The sequence below is a fragment of the Chaetura pelagica genome, unplaced genomic scaffold, assembly GCF_000747805.2.
Source record: "Chaetura pelagica isolate M959 unplaced genomic scaffold, ChaPel_1.0 scaffold124, whole genome shotgun sequence".
Classification (NCBI taxonomy): Eukaryota; Metazoa; Chordata; class Aves; order Apodiformes; family Apodidae; genus Chaetura; species Chaetura pelagica.
In genome coordinates, this window is record NW_009952891.1 from 647,195 (window position 1) to 662,244 (window position 15,050).

The 15,050-nt window shown below is 45.7% G+C and overlaps 1 protein-coding gene across 1 annotated transcript in view; it reads right to left on the reverse strand.

Annotated features, from left to right (window-relative positions):
• Positions 1-15,050, reverse strand: part of AXIN1 (axin 1) — a 66,399-nt gene that overhangs the window by 25,329 nt on the left and 26,020 nt on the right. The window contains exon 2 of the mRNA XM_009995485.1: positions 3,305-3,445. Within this exon, the coding sequence (XP_009993787.1) occupies positions 3,305-3,445 (141 nt within the window). The remainder of the gene's footprint in view (positions 1-3,304; positions 3,446-15,050) is intronic.

Sequence of the window (15,050 nt, forward strand, 5' to 3'; positions counted from 1 at the left end):
GAGACATTACCTCTTGCTTACCTATCTAAGCTCTTGTAGAAATCAAGAGAAGAAAGATATGGACCTAAAGCACTTCTGCATCTGAATTAGAACATCACACGATGATTGAATGCATTTCAGCTTCTGCCTGTTGCCTCCATCCCTAGATCTGCCTTAACTTCCCTGTTGTGACAACCCCCTCTGCCCAGAGGCTGTCTCCTGCACTTGGGGAAGATGCTATTTGTATGCAGGGTTACCAAACACATCCAGAGCAGCTCAGGACACATATGAAAAGCTGCTGCAAGCCTGGGGCAGCCCCCAAGTCCCCAAAGCCCCAGCCCACCAGGGAGCAGCAGCAGTGGGTGACTGAGCCCCACTTGCAGCCCTGGCTGCTGGGCTGGCACCCGCCTGGGCTTTGCACCGTGTCCTCTCCAGACCTTGCCTCTGCAGAAACCAGCTAAAACAACACAGCTGCCCTGCTGACTATAAAAACAGGTTTCAGCAGAGGGGAGCAGGGCTGTTTTGCCTACAAGGGCAGAGGAATTCGTAGGACACAGGAAGACTGAAAAATAATCAGCGGAGCACCGGCATTTAAGAGCAATGTTTTTTAAGCCACTCAAACAGCAAACCCACCAACAACAGGCACTGATAACATATTCACTATAGAAATTCAAGCCACTGCAATAATATTTACCAGTGCTTGGAAAGACATCCTGCTGAGTAGCTGGTACCACAAAAATGACTTTTAAAAACACAGCAGGGAGCTGGGTCCTCCTGAGAAGCAGGGGTCTGCTCCTTTTGCCCCAGCTCGGGGCCAGAGCATGGCCCAAGTCTTTGCTAGGGGCTCTGCAATCCAGGCTGGGCATACAGCCATGTCCAAGCCCTGTGCTGCCATCACCAAAACGAGCCCACAGCTTGGACAGGAGCTGGGGACAACCTCAACACCTCAGAGCACCAGCAACTGCTCCGTGTGTCTGCTCCTCCAATGGCTTGAGCTGGGCACCACTGGCCCAACAGGCCTTGCATCAAGCCAGGCTCTTTCTGCACCCATATCCCTTCCTGGTTTACTGTTAGCACTCTTCAATGAAACGATGTTTGCATCCTGCTGATCCGGACACATACTCCTCTGATGAAGGGTCACTGAGGTTTCTGCCTTGGGATCACACCCAGTTCACACGCTGCCTTGGAGGAGAAGCTGGATTTCCTTGTTATGGAGCTTGACTGCTGTATGTAAACAGCACACACAGCAAACGAGGCTTTTATTGCCATTTTCCTCAGAGGAGGCCTAAATTCAAAGCGTTGAGACATGCAAGTCTTGTCAAGCAGCAGGAGTCCCTTCTTTACTTGTGCCTGGTTGTTCTTCATTTTTGCTGCCTTGAGCAATTCTGCAAAAATTCCTTTGAAACTTGGGAAGCAGACAGGTTCAGCAACGCCACGTCAAAACCAAACAAAACTTGGTACTGGTGTTTTAAAAGGTGTAATGAAGAGCAAATGTTGAAAGCAGAGAGAGTCTTTGCAAGCTGAAGGTCAGGACTCTGTGTCCTGAATCCCAATTTGGGGATCAATCATCACGCATTCAGCTCGAGATGCACAGAAAGAAAGATCACAGATTTATGATTTTTGAGACTTGAAATAAACCACTGAGATTAGGGTAGTTATTAGCAGAAGGCAGCACATGTATTAGTGGTAATTAAAGTCCTAGAAGCAGCCTATGGTGGGCATAGAAGGGACAAAATGCCTAAAGGCACGAGGAACAAAGAATAAAGAATGCATGGTATAGTCAAACAGAAATTATTCTGCCTGTGAAAGAAATATAAATTCTGGCTGCTGAAATAAAAGTTATGAGGGTGAAGAACTTCTGGCATAAATGATCACAACTTATTTCAGGTATAACCATCAATCCCATGAGGCCACTGGACCAGTGAAAAAGCTAATTAATGTTGAAGAGTTCTTACATCTGTCTCTCCTGATAACAAGAAGTTACATGACCCCTGCTAGCTTTGGAGTACTGCTCCACATAAATTGATGAAGAACTGCAGAAGGATGTGGCAAAGCAGCTGGATTTGTATGAAACTGAGCCTTTAATGAGCAGTTCTCCACAGCTTTCTGTCCCAGGGGCCCACTCTGCTTCTTGTGCCCCTTTGGCCAAGGTCTGCCCCCTGCATCTTGCCACATGACATGGATAAGGTACGAGGATGGTGGCAGTGAGCAGTGAGGACTCAAGAGCTGCTCCTAAACAGTTCCAAGCCCTCACAGAGTCAGAGACAAGGATGCTACAGGCTCACAGAGGCACCAAAGCAGACACAGAAGCCCCCTAATCACACAGCACCTTCACCAGCTCACCAGCACCTTCACAGTGTGAACTGATGGGAGGTGGGGAACTGTTGCAGCACCCATTAACAACATCCATGACACAGGCTGGAACTCTCTCCAACAAGGTCTGACAGCTCCTGACATTCACAGTGACACTAAATGACTCTTCAAGGACTTTGTGTTTACAGCACTGCTGTTAATAAAACCCTCTCCTAATTCTGTAAACCAGTCATCTGTCACTTGAAAAATCAAAGGGTTTCTGCTCTACAGAAAGACACTTCACATTTGCACTACTAAAAAAAACCCCAAACATTGAATATTTTTGCCCAAATCCTTTTTTAAAATATTTTTTTATTATTATTATTTTTTATTACAGAGATGCAGTCACAACAAAATCTTGTACCCCTTTTTATCCTCCTTTGCAGACCATCTTTAGGGAAGGTATTTGATGAGTGAGAAACAGGGTGCTGTCAAGAAGGTAGGAAATAGGAAAAAGGAAGAAAGATTTGAGGAGGGAGGTGTGTGCTTATTGGTACTAGTTGTGTTAAAGTGCAGAGGTCACCAGACATAAACTACACCTTCTTCTACTGAAGAGCAATCACACACTATGCACTGTCAGCAAAAAAGAGAAATACCCAGGTAAGGAGAAAGCTCTGTCTGACCTTCAGAAGATACTGTATCTCAAATCACTACAAAGCCATCCGACCTTTCCAATGTTTCTTGCACTTGGCAAGAAACATTGCAGGAACTCTGACTGCCATTTATTTTAGCTCACTCAAACCATTTGAAGTTGCAAATGTCTCCAAGACCAGCAAGGCTGAGCAGTGTGCACAATGACTAAACAACCCTGCTTGAACAGAAAGTGAGAATGAACACGACCTTGGTCTAGTGAGATACTCCCCCAATACCACCTGCGGCGAAGCCCCCAGGACGAACACAACATCAGCACCAGCACTAAAGACCAAACACAGTGTTGTCCCACTGGTTGTCCCAGCAGGCTGGGGTTACTTACACGCTGCTGTCAGTCAGTGACATGGTGTCAGCATCACTGGACATGCTCTGCTGCTCGCTGTCGTTGGCACTGGTGGCTGGTGCCAAAGCGTAGCCCGTGTTGACATAGTAAGGGTTAACAGGCTCTCTCCACGGCCCATGCCTGCAAGAAAAATGAGAGGCAAATTAGGGGGATACAACCTTGACCACTCCCTGCATCACTGGGCAGGAGGACTCTGCCCGAAGCCCCAGCACTGGTGACAGGCTACAAAAGAACCTGTGTTCGTATTAAGTTGCACTGATAGAACCTGAACAATTTGAAGCGAAAAGGAAACAGATGGGAATTAATGGAGTGATGAAGATGATACTGTCAGAGATGAAGAAGGCAGGGAACAAGACTATATGGAAGAAGCCCAGTTCCCATTAGGATGAATGGTGTCCAATGGCTAGCTGCTTAGCATTATCATTCAAGGGCAGGCTGGATGACGCTTGTGCAGCCTGGTCTAGTGGGATGTGTCCCTGCTCACAGCAGGGAGGTTGGAGCCTCATAATCTTTAAGGTCCCTTCCAACCTTCACCATTCTATGATTCTATAAGCAAGGCAGGACATCTACAAGCAATATCCAGATAGTTAAGACAGTATTTTTCCATGGTCAAAACAGGCTTCTGCTCTTCCAGTGGTGAGGGATGTGTAGCACGGCTCACCATTCTGTGCTTGCTTTTACATCCCTCTCTACTCCAACATGTTTGCCAAGGGAGGGAGGTCAAGCAAGAAATGGCTGTTGCTTACAAGGCAGCACCTAAAGCCGACCTCAAATGTCACACTCGGTACATCAAACACTTGCAAATCCCACCAGGAAGGACCATCTAATCCCACTGGCTTTTCCAATAGACAATCTGTTCAGCATCTACGGAGGCCAGTCTGCACACAACCACACGCCTTGTCCTGCAGACTGGTTATGCAAGTCCACATGGAGCAGGCCAGCCTCCTTCTCTTCTCTTCCACAAAATGGTAGAGGGGAGAGAAGAGAGACTGCCTGCAGGAGCCAGCTGGGAAGTCAGTTCCTTGCACAGGAGGAGACCTGCATTAATGGCAGAGCAGCCCATGAGACAAGCAGGCAAGAGCTCCTTCACACTGACACTGCCAGGGGCACAGAGCAGCTACTGCTGCCAACCTGCCTCTGGCTCTGCTGCTCCACAGGACAGCGTGGCCATGCAGGCATCTTCTTGTCATTCTGTAATTTGCCAGGAGGAGGACTGAGCTGAAAGGTTCACACCCGCACAGCAACACAGCATCATTTCATCCTCCACCACCCCTCTGTAAGAAGAGCAGCATTTGAAGTTGATGAATTCCTGGGTTCTCCAAACTGAAAAATCAGAGCCCTGTTTTAATTCAGATCACAAAGCTCATCAGCATGATCTTTTACTTAGTAACTCAGTAACTGGCACCTGGTTGATGTGGTTTGTAATGGACCTTGAGCAAACACCTCCAAGGAAGACAGAGCATGCAAATTGTGCTTCCCTGTTCTGCTGTGAAAAGCTTTTCTGCTTGTACTGCAGTGGACAAAGTCCTACAGACATCAGAAAACAGTGCCTGCCCTGATGAGTTTACATTTAGATAAGACAAAGAAACCCATCAGAAATGCACAGATGGAAGGACTGGAGGCAAGGAAGACACCAGCAAAGGCAAAAGTTGGAGGTTTCTGCATATTTGCAGAAACATGGGACAGCCACTGTGTGAACTGGGACTAGCAGCCAATCCAATGAAGGCAGAGGTCTTCAGAATGACTGATGTGTAATGTGGTACTCAGTGCACAAGGACAGCAGTGTTACCAAAACATTTTAAAACCTGAATTTGAGAGGGCTACGTTGCTTGTCACAAGCCCACACAAGCTCCAAGCTGTTTCTCCTTGAAGGAGGAAGTTCAGTGTAGTTGCAGAGTGGTGCAAAGAGCACCCAAAATGGTGCCAGCTAAGGGTTTTCACGACTGTTTGAGGCAGAGGGAGCCTACTGAGGTTTCTCCACACTCAGCTACAGTACAGAGCTGGCTGGGTACGAGCACTTATGGGCACCTTGGGATGGTGAGACACCACAGACATCATCTAGCACACAAACCTCCTGACTGTCACTGTAAATGTGCACTGGAGCAACTTGATTTCTATATTCCATCAGACTTCAGAACAGCTTTCCAGGGCAAATACTTAAGGCTGGAAATGATTTGAACAAGTTCACCTTAAAAAGCAAGGTATGGTAAGTGCAAACCTCACCAGGCCTCCTTCACCAGTTGTCCAACAGCATAATGGTCAGTTCTGAACACCAAAGGAGCCCTGTGCAGTGCAACCCTCCTGTCACACCTGATATGACAGCTGCATGATGGAGGCTGATACAACCTCTTAAATTGAGGCAGGAATGATGGATGGCTCAAGCCTTCCCTGCAGGCAAAGAGAAGGATGTTTTTTGGATGTCCCAATTAAAATCTAGCATCAAGTTGTAGTGGATCTGCCAGGATTGTCTGGGTGAGACATGGATTATTCTAGCAGTATATTAAGAAAGCACTATGATAGCTTAAAATGCACATTTCAATCAGTTTCTCTCCTTTGCATCTGCTGGTACAAAGAGACAGCAGCAGCAAGAGTTCTGAAGAGTTTGTTGAGTATGGATCTGAGGTGGCTGAAGGAAGCAAGAGCAAGCAGATGGGTGTGGGGTGGCCCCTCCAGAGGAGTTGGGATGGACGGGCTCTCCTGCAGGGCTGTGGGATCCCCACTGAGGATGTAGGCAAGAGTTTGGTCACAACTGCTGTATTTAGCTTAAGTTACACACTTAAGCATGTATACAGCAGGGATTACTTCCATTTTAGCTCTGCCTCCAATACATCAATGCAAATGTAAACTTTCGGTAAGCATAAGTAGATGGAAAGGGTATAGGATTTCAAAGCAATCATAACAGGTTACATTACTTTTGAGGAATCCATCTGTATTCAATCCTTCTCCTAATGTTCCCTCTCCCTGACAACTCTCTTCAGCTGGCTCGTATCACTATTTGAATGTTTTGTGCCGTGCCTCTGAAGAACGCTTTCAACATCTATTAGGAGGAAAACATTAAAGGAACATGGAGTCTAACAAAAAAACCTGGTCACTTCTGATCTGGGAGGGAAAGCTGCTTTCAAAAGGGATGCAGGCACACTCAGAGCGATTCAAAATGTCAGCTAAAAACCTCACACACTGAGCTCTATGGGCTGATAAGGGCGATAAAAAAAGGGAAGGTGAGCATTTCAAGTCCGACTTCACTGAAATTCCTGCAGTCTTCCGGAATTCTGTTTTATTTTTTTAGACAGAAAGAGCCATGAACGTGCTTGAAACGAACACAGAACATGTCACACATGGCAGAAAGCAAGCTGCACGTCCCTTCTGCAGCTCTCCATTGCTCAACCCTCAAAATAATCACATAGGGAACAATTATGATAGAGATCACAGTGACCCAAGTAAGTCAACCTGACCAGATGCCTTTTCTTTGTAGAAAGCCCTCCACTGATCCCTGTCAATTCTGGTAATGCTGACAAGGGGCAAATCTGTTGTAGAAACCTAGCAAACATCTCCTTAGGGCTTCCTTCTACCCATTCAGTTTATTTTCCATGGTGTCTTGCTTGCATCCCATCCCCAAATACCCCAAATCTCCAACTCCTCCAACCACGACCAGCAGCACAGCACTCTGAGCATGAGCACCATCAGATCTTGGAGCTTCAACATAAGTGAGAAGAGAGGTGAGGTCCTCTTTGGGCCTCTTGCCCTAGCTGGAGTTCCCACAATATCACAAGTCCCTAAGGGCAGCCTTCTCCCTCCAGCCTGGGATCCCCAGTCCCCTTCACACAACTCCACCTGATGGTTATTTTAACTTGAAATCAAAGACACAAAGTCTCCAGTTTTTGCCAAACTGGCTGGCACACTCTGAGGAAGAATTGCATCACCTTCAGCATCCACAGCAGGAGGAAGATTTCCCAGATCCTGCCTGTAAAGCCAAACCCACATGGCACACCCTTCTGTTTTCAACAGTTACATACCTCTACCATTGATGTTCTTAATCAAGCATGGAAAAATAAAACAACCCTAAAGCAAGGAGGAGCTCCCTTGGAGATGAAAAACCTCTAGGCAATTCATTTCTGTAGAATTTAAATTTTCACTGGAGGGAATAAGTTGCACAACACTCTATTGGCAGGTCTGAGAAACATGGTCTTCTTCCCAAGACTGCCAGCAGTTCCAGTGTGGCTGGAGCAGCTCCCAGTCTAACAGGGAAGCTGATCAGATGCATCAGCTTTCATTGCTACCATCTTCTCCAGCTCTAGCACTGAATTTTTATGACACTGACATTTTCTGGAAGAAAATTTTTACTCAAAAGAAGTGAAGTCATGACAGAAGCCAGGCAGGCTGCCAGTCCTCCTCCTCCTCCTCTTGCAAGGGTCCCCCACCTCTTGCAAAGGTGTCCCACCTTCCTGACCCTGAGATCAGCTGATAATCACCCTAACTTCAGGAGCTGCCTTGGAAAGCTCTGAGCTGCAGGAGAGGTGGGGATGTTGGCAAGTCCCAAGGCAGGACATCCCAAAAGCAGCTCTGCAGAAACTCCAGATCTCTCACCACAGCTGATGACAGGTCAAGCAGCTGTGATACCCTCCTTTCTGCATGGCAGCAAGGAGCCTGGTGGCAACTTCCCTCCTCTGATGGGTCATGTTGGAGCTGAGGGATGATGCTCAGAGACCACAGACGAGGGCTGCAACCCAGTGAGACCCAGTCACTGAGTCTCTGTGCTCTCACCCTGCTTTTTCACACCAGCTTCTGACAACTGAAGTTCAAACTTTTACAATCCTGTGTTTTTGAAGCTATTTCCAGAACTATATTTGCAGGAGGACACCAGCCCAAAGCACTCCCCTTGTTTGGTGTCTCTTGGTCATTTTGCCTTCATGACTGGGTGGATGCAGCCTAATACTGAGACATCCTGCCAGCTCATTATTTTGACATCTTCCATTTATTCATTCTGAAAATATTAATTTTTCCATTTAAAAACTTGTGTACTTCCATCCAAGATTTAAAAAAGCTTCCAAAATGACAGCTGGCTGAGTCTGTGGCTGGCCAGACACAAGCACGCAGAGCTCCCTTACTTCCCATACTCACGTCTACCAACAAGTGGGTGTCTGCCACATCCTTCCTGCAATACTACATTTCATTATCCCAATCAGTCAATCAAATTAAAAGGTGCACATGTTGGCTTCTGATGTATGAGCCGAAGCAAATCCCTTCAACATATTTAAAAAGCATGTGCTGACAAGGGTGTCCAAGTGACAGGGTCACCTTTAACCAGGGGATTAGAACAACATCCACCAGGAAGTCTGAATTAAAAGATTACATTAATCTACCACCTGAACAGAGAAGTCTCCATTTCCAAGCCATGGTACCAACAACCACTACAGAAGCTGCACCACACTGGGTACAAAACTATCAGACATGTTCCAAAGTATTCACAGCATTCCCCAACACATCCTCATGGTATGTTCTGGAGCCAAGAACAGCATGTCTCTGAAGATGCAAAGCAGAAAACCTTTAGTCCTGACTGGATTTAACCTACACTGAAGATGCAAAGTCTGCTCAAGAGGTTAAAATTGTGGATTTAGCTGATAATTTGATTGCAAATCCTTGGGGCTGCTCCACTTAAAACTCTTCCTAATTACTGCGGGTACTCAGACACTGCTGTGCATCTCAACTTTATCACTGCCAATGTCAAGCTAATCACATGTGTTCTAGGCAAGGGCAGCTTCTTCAAAGATCACATCAATTCTGGACAAGTTAATCTGCTCTTTGAGGTCTCCAGATGGCTCTTGCCAAGAAAGTTCACTTCCAGCCCTGCAGCCGGCGAGCGCAGCGGCCCCGGTGCTCTGCAGAGCATTACAAAGGAACCAGATCAAAGTTGTGTCTTACAAAAAAAAAATGAAATCTGAAGTTTGAAAAGCAACAGCAGCCTGTCACTTGTAGGCTTAAAGACAACTTCTGCATGCTCCAGCTATCAGGGAATTTATGATTACAGTCTGGCTTTTAAAAGCTGATGAAAAAAAACGATGCTCTTTAGCGCTCCTTGCCTTTGCAAATCTCTGTCTTCTTCCGTGCTTATTCATCCTCCCACGCTGGAGGAAGAAGGGAAATAAATAAAAACTTAACTAAAAGTACAGATAAGGGCTCCTCTTCTCTTTTATTCTAATGCATTCAATTCCATTTCAGGAGTACACAGAAATTATTTAATGGGGAGCTTCAGTAATTACTGTGAAGTATTAAAGTACAGTTGCTAAACCCAAGATCTACCAGTCTAAGTTCCCAATTCTGGCTGCTTTGCATGTACCAAGGACACACTACTTTTCTGGCAGGACCAATGAACAGAAGATGCATCAATTGAAACCAGTAATTTAGATCACAGGATACTGCAAGATAGGTGAGAAAAAAGGCTTAGAATTTGTCAGAATGAGGAAGGAAGCTGCAATAAAGGAAATAAATAATTAGCCCTAGGAGGCAAATAAAGACTACGCAGGCTGAATACTGTGGCTGTACTGCCCTATTGCCACCCTAATATTCTTAGGAGAGACTTTCAGCCAACAGGACACAACCACTGTGTCTCAAGGACATTGCAGACCAAGATTTCATCTGACCATGCATCTACAAATAAGCCCTCCCAGCTTCTCCTTCCCACCAGAGGCAACTGTGCTCACACATCGCCCTCATGTAATACTGAAGTTTATCCACTACTCACAGATTTACAATCAAAACTGTCAAAATCCAATTTTGACACACAATGAAGTCAAGTCCCTCCTAAAAACAATGCACATCTTCCCTACAGTAAGACCAAAAACCTCATTTATTGAATGGCTTAAAGCACAAGATATGAGTGAAAATGAAGGAGCAAATCTGGGCAACACGATGTCTGCACATCAATTAACAGCACACTTGAATCATCTTCCTGAAATAAAGCAAAGGGAATGTCACGGAACACCTTGTTCCCTATCTAACAACAAGAGGTATCTGCTTAGATTAAATCAATGTATTATTCAGAATTTATGCCATAATAATTTCATTTTTAAAAAAATGATGATATGAATGACACGATTAATATGAATCCTTATCCATCATGAAAGGCTGACACTAAACAGGCCTGGGCCATGGGGTTCACTAGTGTGGACACAAGCACTAATGTGGTTCCCTTTCCCCTTGCTCCAGCTGAGAGCTGGGACAAATTCAGCAACAGGCTGATAGGGGAGATCTCTCTGCTCTGCTGACTGGCTGTTCAGAGTGAAATGACATCTCTGCTTAATACGGCAAGTGAACATCTATATATACACGTGTTTGAGTGGGTGGACACACACAGTAGCCATCTCAGACCACATGCAGCAGTGCCAGCTCCCATGTCCCTGCTTTCCCAGGTGGTTCTTCCAGATAAATTTGGTCTAGTGGGAAGGAGAACTGTTCTGTATGGAGCTACGGGGTCTCTACATGGGTTCCTCTGGGTTTTCCCCGTGGTCTCCCTTCTCTGGGAAGGCAGGCAGGGCAGCTGGGAGATGTAAAGGAGTCACAGAGGCAATGGTTCGTCCCTGGAGGGAATGATACAACTAGATGTAAAAATACCAGGGAACCCCCCAACCCTCCAGAGCCTTCCCCATCACGCCATGACAGTGACCACCCATCCCCTCCTCCCACCCTGCCTGCAGCCCAGGATGCTGCTCCCTCCACGGATGGAAGGAGCTCCCAGCTTTCCAGGGGTGGGCTGGAAATGCAGACACCCCCACAACCCGGCTTCCAGGCCCAAGCAGCCCCTGAGCCCCCCAGCCAGGGCCCTGGGGAAACAAATGATTTCCAAATGCCTGCCCTGGGGCACTGGGTGACAGGGAATCCCAGGTTTGTATCTGGGTCTGCTCATAACCTAAGGAAGGCAGCAGCTCCACTTAAAAACACCACTGCCTGCAAACTATCAAATTAATCCTGGGATTTCAACAGCTTTTCTTCATTATTTTTCGTCTCAACCAAACCACAAATTTACTTAATGACTAAACCAGGCGAGTGTGTACTTTGTTTTCCAGACAGCAGGAACCTTCCTAACGGGATCCAGGTTTTCAGAACACGTTTACCTAACGCTGGGCGAGGGAGAGGGTCCATTTCCAAGATGAGTTGGAGGCTTTTTTTTAACTTCCCCAACCCCACCAGCGTCGTGGTCGAGGTATCTCTGAGTCCTGAGCCCAAGGAGAGGCGCTGAGCGGGGTGAGGAGGAACACAATAAGAACAGTGTGTTCCAGGAATGACTGAATAAAGGCAAGAGCAGGATTTGGGCTGGCAGGATTCAGCGCTCTAACCCCGTCTGCCGCTTTTCTTCTCTGTCTGAAGCGATGTTGTTTGTCCACGCTTCTCTGAAATGGAAAGTATTTCCTCTTGCCTGCTCGTTCCAAGGAAAGATCTGAGGAGGCCTGGTATAACCAGGCAGAACTGGGGATTCTCCAGTGCCTCAACTCTTCTTTTGCCAAATTTTCTGCTCAACAAGTAAGGGCTTACAAGAAAGAAATTACAAGCAGATTTCTCTGCGAGCTCACTAACTCAAGACCAGGGCCTATATGATGAGTAAGTTCTTGGATGGGAACAAAGCATCCAGCTTTGGCCAGTGACTCCAGACCATTCCCCTCCTTTCTACATACCTTTGGAGTGTGAAGAACATGGGATGGGGCAAGGACATCTAAGAGTATGGGGACCACACTGGGGAACAGGCGCCATTGGAATCAAAGGGCAAATAAGACCCTCTGGACTCAGCCCCTCCTTACATCACCAGAGCTTTTCAGGAGGACACAAACCCCAGCAACACAATCCACTGGCTGTACTACTTTCAGAGATAAATTTCCAAAACTTAAGTCACAACAGTGATGTTGCTGATGAAAAAGAGGAAGACAGGCAACTGAAGGGACTCCATCTGACAAAGACTAGTTGCATCGTTGATGTTAAACTCCTTGTTTGTACCACTGTTTGTGCCATGTAAGGCAGGCTGAGCCTCACCAATGCAGACTTGTGGGCCTGACAGAAAACCTCATCAAAACAGTGCCATGGAACTCAACATTGATCACCAGTTTACTGCCAGCAAACTTGGTGCTTTAATGTCATTACGAATCTGGGTGGCAGAAGAAACAGGTTGATTCAATATTGTGAACATCTATGACACACCTGATTTAGTGCCTCAAAACCCCTCAGGTTTACTACCAGAGACCTTTGAGGAAGCCCTTCTAATGATGAAGTGGGTAGGATTACCAAGGGACCTCTAGCAATAATCCTACACACACAAAAAAAAGACTTTATTTCTCTGAATAAGGTCTGGCTCATCAATGCACATGAAACAAAGAGGTCTTGCCTCCAAGGAGAGTTGCTCACCAATGTCTTAACTCGTACAGAAAAGATCCAAGAAACTCCAGCAATTGAATAAGAACCTTTGAGGTGACCGAACTTCGACCTCAGCTGGTAACAAAACCAAAAACAGGGAGGGCTGGCAAGACCTGGCAGAGATAAAGCTGAAAGTCAGGATTTAATAGTGCTCTCAGAGGGGAGATGCGGCTGATTAGAAACATCCTAATCTTCTCTCTCAGTGTATATTAAAGGTCAAGAAGTGGGATCAGATATTGGCAGCACATGAAAAAACAACTCAGTCAGCTGAAAGACCTTTACAAAGGCATTTCATACCTTTGCATTAAAAATTCCTGCAAAGCCTTGTTTAACTTTACTTCTATCTAGGGAACACATTGAAGTTTAAAGTTAAGAGACCATTAGACAGAGAGAAAAGATTCCTGCCCCCCATCTCCCCAAAGACTTCTGCCTCCAATGAATACTTTATAATGAGCAGGAGTTCATAAGCATCAGTTGACTATAACCAGGACAGATAAGTACAGCACCATGAAACAGAGCTTCAGCAGTCCTCTGGAGTCTCACAAGCTCCCCAAATGGGGTCATTAAAGGATACTTGTTGGCTCATGTTAACAAGTAGCAGGCTGTATCAACAACAAAATACTGGCAGGCTGCAAAAAGCTTTTCAACTTGTCTTATCATTTACTGCTCAGCTCTGCAGAGATGTCAGCATCACAGCAAACGGATAAATCATAACTCTATCTCCTGGTCTCTACTGGGAGCCCATAACCTGATGTTCCTTTCTCAGCTCACACTGACCTGGCTAATCCAATGCAGAGGCTGGGGCAAGATGAGGGTGGACTGAATCATGCTATCCTTCTGGCAAGGTCCATTAGAGGTTGACAGCAATGACAAGACCCCAGAAGGACCATAACAACAATAACCAGAAGGAATGAAATACACAGAAACTGTGTGAGACGCAGAGAGCCAGATGCTGTTGAAAAGGATCTTTCCTTTCCTAGAGAAACTTATTTTTTCCTCTTTTAAGAGTTTAGCAGACATACAGCAATAGGGAAGTTAGTCTTGTCAAGATGCTACAGCTGGTCCCCCTGAAAATAGGGATACATAGGGAAGTTAGTCTTGTGAAGATGCTACAGCTGGTGTTTCTTTTAGAAAAGAGCTAAAGTAACTCTTCCTTAAGTGGTGCAGAATTGTCTTCTTTCCTAGGCCTAGTTTTGGGATGGTCACTTAACCTTGCATCCCCAGTCAAACCTAGAAGCCAAACCATCAGTCACTGCATCGAGGTCACAGTCATATTTGAAGATGATGCACGGAATCAGTGGACATTTCTCATTTCTTGTGGTTGCACTTTTACAAATGGATCTAAATTCAGTGGCTGACTGGCAAACCAAGAGCAAAGAGTCCAGGAGTGACAATGAAGGAGATGAGCAAGCAAAGCCAGCTGGTGCAGGTCAATTAGCAACACCTATTAACTGTGTACACCTTGGCTGGAACCAGAAGGACCCCGCTGGGCATGCTCTGCTCTTGAAGGTGACAACATCTCCAGAGGCATCCACTAAACAGTTCAAGGTACAAGAGCCAGTACACCTCATTTAAATGGATATTAAAATGTAGTGAAAAACAGCTAAAGGAGGCAGGGAGGGGGAAAAAACCAAACCAGAGCAGCTCACAGACAAATTGCACAGGGTAACTTCTGGGACACTGCAATACCAGAAGGTCCAGCTAAACCACAGACCTGAGGGGAGATGAAATACCTTTAATTGTAGCACAAGAGCATTAGGGCAGCTGTTGGGAGCTTTATAAATGCAGTCCATCCCATTCCTGTGCCAGGGGTAGTTCTCTGGGTGCTTTTTCTTGGTGTACTTTCCAGCAAGTGAAAGTTGACTTCAAGAATTGTGGTGGGATTTGTTGGTATTTTTGCCTTATGCAAGTCTTCTGTTTTGGTTCTCATCCATTACAAAAGGCAGATATACAGGCTTTTACCTTTGTTACTCAAATTCCACAGTATCTTTTTGTCTGGTATGCATTATTTTGGGGATATATATGAAGCACTATGTCAATTTAAAGTGCTGTAAAAGAGTTGTTTGAACTTTCATTCCAGTCCTACGTATCCTTATTCCGTTAAAATCAGTTGACAGTTCTGTTTAGGAAAAATAAGTAAAAATGCAATCAATGTGCTTTTTGTTCTAAATAAATTAGCCACTGTCAGATAAAATACACTTGTATTTTTTTTAACCTCAGTTTCTTAAAGACTTGGTGATCAAACTCTCTGTTCCTACTGACCTCTTTTTGCTCCTTCCAGAAATCCTGAGTACAAGGTATTTGCTGACACTCAAACAAATTCAGCAGG